The 8,925-nt window shown below is 49.4% G+C and overlaps 1 protein-coding gene across 5 annotated transcripts in view; it reads left to right on the forward strand.

Annotated features, from left to right (window-relative positions):
• The window catches only part of FERMT2 (FERM domain containing kindlin 2), a 51,639-nt gene extending 42,993 nt beyond the window's left edge, over window positions 1-8,646 (forward strand). For 3 of the 5 annotated variants that reach the window (XM_076345739.1, XM_076345741.1, XM_076345744.1), the window contains 7 exons: window positions 348-472; window positions 1,723-1,829; window positions 2,201-2,422; window positions 4,692-4,712; window positions 5,234-5,358; window positions 5,587-5,728; window positions 7,280-8,646. In XM_076345739.1, coding sequence (XP_076201854.1) covers window positions 348-472; window positions 1,723-1,829; window positions 2,201-2,422; window positions 4,692-4,712; window positions 5,234-5,358; window positions 5,587-5,728; window positions 7,280-7,453 — 916 coding nt within the window. In that variant the 3' untranslated portion in view covers window positions 7,454-8,646. The remainder of the gene's footprint in view (window positions 1-347; window positions 473-1,722; window positions 1,830-2,200; window positions 2,423-4,691; window positions 4,713-5,233; window positions 5,359-5,586; window positions 5,729-7,279) is intronic. The other 2 variants (XM_076345740.1, XM_076345743.1) reach the window with 1 other exon arrangement.
• The last annotated feature ends 279 nt before the right edge of the window (window positions 8,647-8,925 follow it).

Below are 8,925 nucleotides of genomic sequence, written 5' to 3' on the forward strand. Positions count from 1 at the left end.
AGGAATATTTTGCAGCAGTTCATGGGCACGTCCATTCGTATAATACAGTTCTCCAGCTCCCCCCACCTTGGCCCAAGTTAGTGGGACCTCCGTGGGATTGAAGAGTCCAAATTTGCAATTGCAGCTCAGTTTCTTGACCCAACATTGTAGTGACGGGATGGTGAGCGGTGGCTGAGCTCCCGGGTGGGGACTATCCCAGGGTGGGCATACCCCAGGCTGCTGACACCAGGTTTTCAAGGGTGAAATGAGTCTCCCGGTGCAGCGGGTTGGTTTAGGAGCTTAAGCCAAACCTTATCACCTGGCAAACTGCGGATTTGCGCGGTAATGTCCCTCAACCTGTCTGGCAGGCCCAAGAAGCTGACGTTGAAAGGCTACAAGCCGTATTGGTGCACCTTCAAAGATACCTCTATCTCCTGCTATAAAAGCAAAGAGGAATCCAACGGGACTCCTGCACACCAGATGAACCTGAGAGGTAAGAGAAGCGTAAGCGCTGTTGCATTTTATTCCAGTAATAGGCTGCTCCTCTTGCATCTTGTTTTCCCACCGCTTTATCTTCTTGGCATGCCATCCTAGGGTTGGGTAAATATGTTTAAAGGACTGAGGGTGACTGGGTTTGATAGCACGGCATATACTTAGACTTCTAGAAAGTGAGTACGTGGTACGCGTGACCCCAAGGGGAAGCGCCGCCAGCTCCCCAAGAGCATGGGGAGACAACTTGCCGTTCTCTGTTTTGTTGTGGCTATCCAAAAGAATTGAACTAACTCCCACGGCGGAGAATAAGTTTGAACACACGCTGCGCTGGAGAGAACAGACCATTCTCTTCCTCCGCTGCCTTTATTTTTTTGTCATCTTCTCCCTGGTGCTGGCTGCGAGCAGCCTCGCTCAAGCGCTCCCTGCGAGCCTTGCGCGTGAGTTTTTAAATTCCTACGGCTGCTGGCGTTTCTTATGTCAGGTTAAACATTCCTGCTCCAGCAGCCACCAAACTGCAGAAAGCTCTTTTCCCCCCCCCCCCTGTGGAGGCAGGAGCAGAGGTGATGCCAAGCGACCTCGGGCTGCAGTCAGAGCGAAGCCCGGCCCGCAGGACCTTTTTGGGAGCTTTTGACATATCTGCTGTGACGGCAGTTTTAAAAAATCGCGGAGGCGGCGTTGAAGCGGAGCCCGGGCTAACTTGGCTGATTCAGTTCATCACCCCCTGGTGTTTATACAACCGCTTGTAGTTCTCTCCAGACACCGAAAGCGGGATGCTCACACCTCGCCACTGACTATAACAGCGATGCGCCCAGCCGAAATAATGTATAGGGGTTTCAGGGTGAGAGTCAGCACCCATCCAGCCACCTTTTCCTACCCTTTCATCAAAATTTCAGGGTCATGGAGTATTTGCCGGCCGTCAGGTCCGTTCGCGAGGCCAGGCAGGACCTATGAGATGAATCTTGCGGGCGTGCGTTAGCTTTGGCTGCATTGCTTTCAGATCAGGTCTTGCTTTTTTCCCCCCTTTTTTCCTGTCACTTGGAAAAAGAGACACCTGACACGGTTTTTGTCCCTGCTATGTAGAGTGTTTATCCCATCGGAGACGCGGTGTAACACCATTGCAGCACTGAGATGCTGTTGGACACCCTTTAGTTGGAGTGCTTTGCTTTTTCTTTTCCTTTTTTTGGGTTTTTTTTCCCCTTTTTAAAGCGTAGTTCTTCACACCCCTGTTAAACAGTGGCTCCCTCATTGCAGGATGTGAAGTTACCCCTGACGTGAACATCTCTGGCCAGAAGTTTAACATCAAACTTCTGATTCCGGTGGCGGAGGGAATGAACGAAATCTGGCTTCGCTGCGATAATGTAAGTTTATCGCTTGGACCGGCCCTCTCTTTGCCCTTTGCCCACCATCAGCTCACGCTCGGATGTGCCGGGTAGGTGGTGTTAATTAAAAGAAAAAATACAAAATGCACTCACACGCGTCTGATCTCAACGTTCAGCGTTGCACGTGAGCACGCGCGTGAATTTGGAGGAGAAAATCAACCCCTGCCCTTCCTTGGCTTTGTCCCATGGTTGTAGTCTACATGTTGGCTGGGTTTCTGCCCGTCTCTGTGTGTGCTTGAGTCTCCTGGGGCTGGAAGGAAAATAAAGGCTCCCCAGAGTTTTATTGGGGGGGGGGGGGCAGGTGGCACCCCCACCGCTCTGACGGGCGCGGGTCTCTGTTTGGGGGGCAGGAGACACAGTACGCCAGCTGGATGGCCGCCTGCCGCCTGGCCTCCAAGGGCAAGACGATGGCCGACAGCTCCTACGGCATGGAAGTACAGAACATCCTCTCCTTCCTGAAAATGCAGCATTTGAACCCAGACCCGCAGCTGATCCCGGAACAAATCACCACCGACATTAACCCCGAGTGTCTGGTTTCCCCTCGCTACCTGAAAAAGTACAAGAACAAGCAGGTACGTGCTCGCCCGCTCTCCCGGCGCGGCGTTGGTGTTGGTGTGGACCGGGCTGACCATGCACACGTTTTGGCGGTAGCCGGTGTTTAACGCTACGTGTTTCGGATGTTGTCACTTAATCGGATGCACGCGGTTACTAAAATGAAATGCCGACTGAAATGCGTGGTTTCGATCCAGCACCTGGGGATGGCACCCACGACCTTAATCGTGCCGTACATTATGCGACGGTGCACGTACACAGCCTCGGCAGCGGGGAACCATTTCTTTTCAATACATTTTAAATTTATTTACGTTTACTTTAAAAACGTGGGGAACGGTTTAAAACAGGGGAATGGTTTTTGCCCCTGCTGATACTGAGCGACAGTGCAGCGAAGCGTGGGGCAGCTGCCCCCGTCTCTCCCCGCGCAGACGCAGCAGCGATGAGATGAAATCAGTCCCCGGTGCTGGGATTAAAACCCCTTCCCTCGCACAGAGTCTGTGCAGAAATCCTCAGGATCAGTGGAGTTGCAGTTGCTTGCAGTGCTTTATCCAGACTTGGCTGTAATGCAGTTTGCATATTTCTCTCTTTGCTTTTCCACTACTTCCAAATGCCAGTCCTTGAAACATTGCTTCATTTTGGGTTGCTGTGACTTGTGCCTGAACTCCACGCTGCATTCGGTCCGTGCATGACAGGGCTGAACTGTTCTGCGCTGGAAATAAATGCATGACTCTCTGAAAGACATTATATGTCAGGACGGTGGCAAAAATAAGTAAGGCATTGCTCCGTGGCCTTTCGGTGACTTAATCGTTCAGCTGTAGCATCGCATCCTGTGTGCTTCGGGCTGGCAGTGGCTAGATACGATTTCTCCAAACCCAGAAGAAGGCTGCAAGTCAGAGAAGCAGGAAAAATATAACTTTTTATTGGCACAGCACGGTGATTTCCTGGCAGTGAAGTTATATTTTATATAGCCCTTATTATTCTTCTGAATAAGCCTTTATATCCACTTGGATGGAGGAGAGGCTGCATAAATATACCATTTTAACATATATAATACCTTCTAGGCTTGAACTCAGTAAAATGGAGGCACCTGGAAAAATATTAGCTTGCAGAACTTGCTTACCGTGCAGGTATCCTCGTTATAAAAATAACCTCCATCGAACCGTGGGGACGTGCACGAGCCCGAGCCCTGCTCCAAGCCGGGCCGGTGGTCGCGATGCAAACGCCGGGTCCCCTATAGACATCGGCTAAACGGCAGATTGAGGCTTTTCCTTTATGGCCAGAGGCAGAGCTTGCAGCAGCGGAGGGTGTTTGCCGGCGGCACGCGTGCCAGCACGGCGGGGAGGGACGGAGGGATGGAGGCTGCGGGAATGCAAGGAATTCGGCCACGAGGGTCCCTCCACACCCCGGCATGGGGTAAGGAGGAGGAGGAGGTCGCGCAGCCCACAAACGGTGCCGAAACGGGAACTGGCAGTAGGCCTTGCTGGAGGATTTATAGAGGCGCTTGGTCCCACACCAGCCCCAGACCCGCTCGGGTGGTGGTTGTCTCCACGTGCCCTTGCAGCAGCGTAGGGTTGGCAGGTTGGGTTTGGGGAGCGCCAAATCCTAAATGCAAAAAACAAAACCAACCCCACAAACCAAAATAAACGTCTTCTCAGGTGCCTTGCTGGGGTTCGGCGTCGGAGCGGCGCTCGGCCGGCTTGCAAGGGCGGATGCCATCCCCAGGAAGCCCCCGGGGTCGTCCACCCTCAGGGCAAGGCCACCTGCCTCCGCAGCCCTGCACGCTCCGGCTGATGTTATCCTCCAGCCGCTTGTTACCCGGAGCAGCATCCCCATCATCTCTCTGCGTATCTCAAATAAAAGGAGCTATTGAGCTAACGGCCCTAGTGAGCTATCGAGCTTCCTCTGCGAGTGAGTGGGTTTGAGTTCATGCGGAGGCATGGAGAGGAGCGTGAGGACATGAATTCTCCTCTGAGCCGGCAGCTTCACCCTCCCCTTCATCCACCAGCGGGACCAAAACCATCTCTACACGATGCCGGCCAGCCGGGACCGCACCGGTGCTCAGGCAGGGCCGGCACGAGGGGCGAATCTCCGCTCGCTTGTCCCCTCTACCGTCCTTACGTTCACTTTGGCTGCTTTTCTGCCTAAGAAATTGTGCATGTGGTTTTTTTTTGGCTTGAACTTTGGTTTGCAGTTAATTTACACTTTTTCTTTGCTTTGTTGCCGTATTTCTGATTGCTTTTTTTTCTCTCTGCCTCCTTTTCTTTTTTTTTTTCGCCTTGCCATCTACAGCCAGGCTATGTAAGAGACTTGGTAAGTGACAGCAACAATAAAATTAAGATAAATTTAAGATAAAACTTAAAATAGTCTAGAACCCCTTTGGTTTGGAGAGCAGCAATGAAAAAAACTAACAAAACCCCCACCCCCCCAGAGAAACTTGGGCCCTGTTTGGTTTTTACAACGGTCCCCAGTGATTTATGCTGCGAAACTAGAAACCCTACACCAGAAATTTGCCCCGCCGTTTTGCTCACATCCTGCGTCTTAAACTAAATGAGCCTGGGCGGCTCTTTGCCTCCAGACAGCTCGGATCTATATTTGCTTTTATATGTCTGGAGATACGAAGCAAAAGCAGCTCCACGTTTATCAGCCGTGGTTGCAGGCTTTGAGCAGTCGTAGCTGAAATAAGACCTCAGGGTAGAAATTATTGATTATCTGCGTTGTTCCTAACCGCGCTGGCTCCCAAATGCCTCCCGAGTCGTTACCCGTTCGCGTGACAGTCGTGGTGCCGCTAACAAGCCCCCTCGCCTAAAGCCGGTGTGTCTCGCCGCCCGCAGATCACGGCACGCATCCTGGAAGCCCACCAGAACGTTGCTCAGATGAGTCTCATCGAGGCAAAGATGCGGTTTATTCAAGCCTGGCAGTCGCTGCCGGAGTTCGGCATCACGCATTTCATTGCAAGGTCGGTGGGTCCGCTGGGCGGAACAGGAGGAATTTCACGAATAAATACATGGAGTACGTTAAATACGCAGCACATCCTTAGCTGTGGAAGTTGCACTGGAACTGAAATTAAAAGCATTAATTGCATCAACTTATAAAACCGATTTTATAAGTTAACTCGGCTGCTGAATTTAACATGCGTAGCCGTGTGTCACGGGTGTGCATTTATTAATCCCTCGCCGTGTCGCAGGTTCCAGGGGGGCAAGAAGGAGGAGCTGATCGGCATCGCCTACAACCGGCTGATACGGATGGACGCGAGCACGGGCGACGCCGTCAAAACCTGGCGGTTCAGCAACATGAAGCAGTGGAACGTGAACTGGGAGATTAAAATGGTGAGCCGGTGTTTTGCACCTCGGCCGCTTCCCCCGCTCCTGTTACGTGAGGCGGATGCTGCTCTCGGGGGTTTTTTAAGTTGACTTTGTAAGTCGGCTTTTAAAGAGGCAGGTTTTCACATCACTGTTTTCTAAAGCGTGTCCCATCCGGCTGCGTTAATGTAATACAGCTTCTCCTCCTCCCTTTTGCACCCTCCTTGGAGATCTAGCAGAGCTTGTCCTAACCGCTGGTAGGCTTGAGTACGACCCTTAAAAAGAGGTGAAAAAAAAAATGAATCTTTCTTTAACGCAGCCAACACTTAATGCGTAACGATTTTCTCTGGTCTCTGAACACCCACTCAAAGGCAGCTAAATAAAATCAAACTTCAGAAGTGGTGCTCAGGCTTGATCCTAACCAGTACCATAAATGTACTGGGCCTTATCCGTACTAAAATTCATCTTATCCGCAGTACAGCTCAGACTTTCATGCAAGTAATGAAAAGCAACAGCAGACCCTTCATTAGGCTCCGACATGGGCTTTTACCACGCCGTTACGTCTGGATGCACCAACTTTCTGTGGTCCTTTTTGGCACAGCACCCGATGAAAATCGCCAGGGATACGTGAGGGCTCTTCTCCTGCGGTTTGCGGCTCGTTAAGAGTTGCCGGAGAAATTATTCAGCTTCCCCTCTGCCTCAGAGTCTTTGTTTTGACCCAGTTGCAAGCCCCAATACCCCAATTATTCGGCTTGGATACCCTGCTGGGAATCCCCCTCCCTCCCGCAGAGCTATCAGTGACGGGGGGACAAAAAAATAACGGGCATCAATAAATGGACGGTCTATTCAGTCACTCCAAAACGAGCTCACCCAGCTCCCAAAAAGCATTTCTGCAGCCAAACTTCAACTTACAAAACCAGAATATGCTCGCAGGGAAAACTGGAAAGAAATTCCAGCCCTCGACAGGTCTGTGCCCGGTCTCTGTTTCACTTGAAGCAAAGGGGATGTCGCCACGTGCTCACCGCCGAGAGGTGCAAACGCGCTGGTGCAAAATCATTTGCTTTTATATGTCTGGAGATACGAAGCAAAAGCAGCTCCACGTTTATCAGCCGTGGTTGCAGGCTTTGAGCAGTCGTAGCTGAAATAAGACCTCAGGGTAGAAATTACTGATTATCTGCGTTGTTCCTAACCACGCTGGCTCCCAAATGCCTCCCGAGTCGTTGCCCGAGGTACGAGGTGCAAAAATCTCTGAGTCACGGGAGAATAAAAGGTATAATGATAATTAAAGAAAAGAAAAATTAAATAAAAAGTAAAATCATTTTAAAAAGCAATAAAAGGTATGTCTGTATCTGAACATTTTAACAAGCATCACTGCATCACAGAATCGTAGAATACCTCAAGTTGGAAGGGACCCATAAGGACCATCGAGTCCACGCCATCATTTACACCGCTGGCTTTTGCTTAGAGGCATCTGCTTTAACGGAAAAGAAAAACGGGGCAGGAGGGAAGAGCGTGCGTGAGTGTAACTCCTTCGGGAAGGCGCCGGTGAGGCTAACCCCTGTGGTTTTTGCCCTTTAGGTGACGGTGGAGTTTGCAGATGACGTTCGGGTGTCCTTCATTTGCACGGAGGTGGATTGCAAAGTGGTTCACGAGTTCATCGGCGGCTACATCTTCTTGTCGACGCGAGCGAAAGATCAGAATGAGAGTTTAGATGAAGAGATGTTCTACAAACTGACCAGTGGTTGGGTGTGAGGCCCACGTACTGTACACCGAGAGGAAACCCCATGGCCATATTAATATTTAACTTTAAAAAGCTGTTCTTTGAAATATGCTGCTTAATAAAGTAAGCTTGAAATGTATCTTTTTTTTTTTTTATCATGAAAATTTTTGCATTACCAGACCAGTTAATCTGTGTGCACTAATGAGCACTTCTGTTAATTCGCTATAACAAGAGGGTATCTGGGCCGGGTGATCGTGCCGCTGGCCTTTAGATACAGAATCTGATGGGCAGATCAGGATAAGATTTGACTGACTTAAAATAGCCAATTTTCTAAGAGAACTCTAAGCCATCTTCTTGTAAAGCCATCCAGGGCTTAACCTATATGAAGTCTATTTATCATGTTTAATGCATGAGTGTTTTCTTTCTTTTTTTTTGTGTGTTTTTTATTCTGTACATTTGACCTGTTTTGAAGTTGTCCTACCCACCAGTAGAACTGCCATCTCTCCTTTCACACTACGCGCACCGGGACTGCTACAGGTGCCTGACATGACTTTGAAGATAGTTGCGTGTGGCCTTGAAGACGATCTTCTGTTAGTCTGTTATAGCTTGGGTTTATTTGTTAACTTGCTTTTTGATAATCATTTATATTGTCTCTTTTTTTTTTTTTTTTTTAAATTTTATTTTATTTTTACACCATATTGTATTATGACACTTTTAGTATTCACCAGCATAGTCACTGTTCTGCCTATGATATGCAAACTTTTTCATTACAATATGAAGTAAAGGTCTATGAAGTATAGGTTTTGTGTAACTAATGTAAAAAACACAAATTTTATAAAATTGTACAGTTTTTTTAACTAGTCTCACAAGCCAGCTAGAATATTGCATAGATCTGGTGTATCAGCATTAACTATAGTATGCCTGTAAGGGGTAAGGGGAGTAACCAAGAAACAAAATAACCCCCAAAAACCCAATTTCAGTCCAGTAAATTTTTATCTTAAGTTAAATAGGATTTCAGAGCTGCGCCACAACACCCTTGATAACTGATACCTGGGGCCAGGACCTCCCCGTTCGTTAAGCCAGCGCAGCGTTAACGCTAACGGGGAGCCATCTCCCACCCCCCCCCATGCCAAGGAGTAACCAGTGTTGCGTTCCTGTAGTCTGTGGTTTCAAGACTATGTACAAATGCATTTTATTTTAAATAAAAGTCAAATCTTTTATTTAATATTCAGCTGCCGCTCCTGGTTTTTGTGGTTCAACTGTGCTAAGGGCAGGGCCGTTAGTAGCTCCCGTATGATACAGCCCACACCGTGCCAGCCCGGCACTCCATCCCGCTGCCTTATCCCAAGCTTGCCAAAACAAAATACCACCAAAAACCAAAGCAAAATACAGGGATGGGGCAGGAGAGTCCAAGGCAGCAGCGTTGGCCCCCATCCCTGGCCAGGCAGGCAGCAGGGAAGCAGCCCCGGGGTTGCGGGGAAGGATGCTGCCCGGGACGCACGCA

The sequence above is a fragment of the Aptenodytes patagonicus genome, chromosome 7 (assembly GCF_965638725.1).
Source record: "Aptenodytes patagonicus chromosome 7, bAptPat1.pri.cur, whole genome shotgun sequence".
Classification (NCBI taxonomy): Eukaryota; Metazoa; Chordata; class Aves; order Sphenisciformes; family Spheniscidae; genus Aptenodytes; species Aptenodytes patagonicus.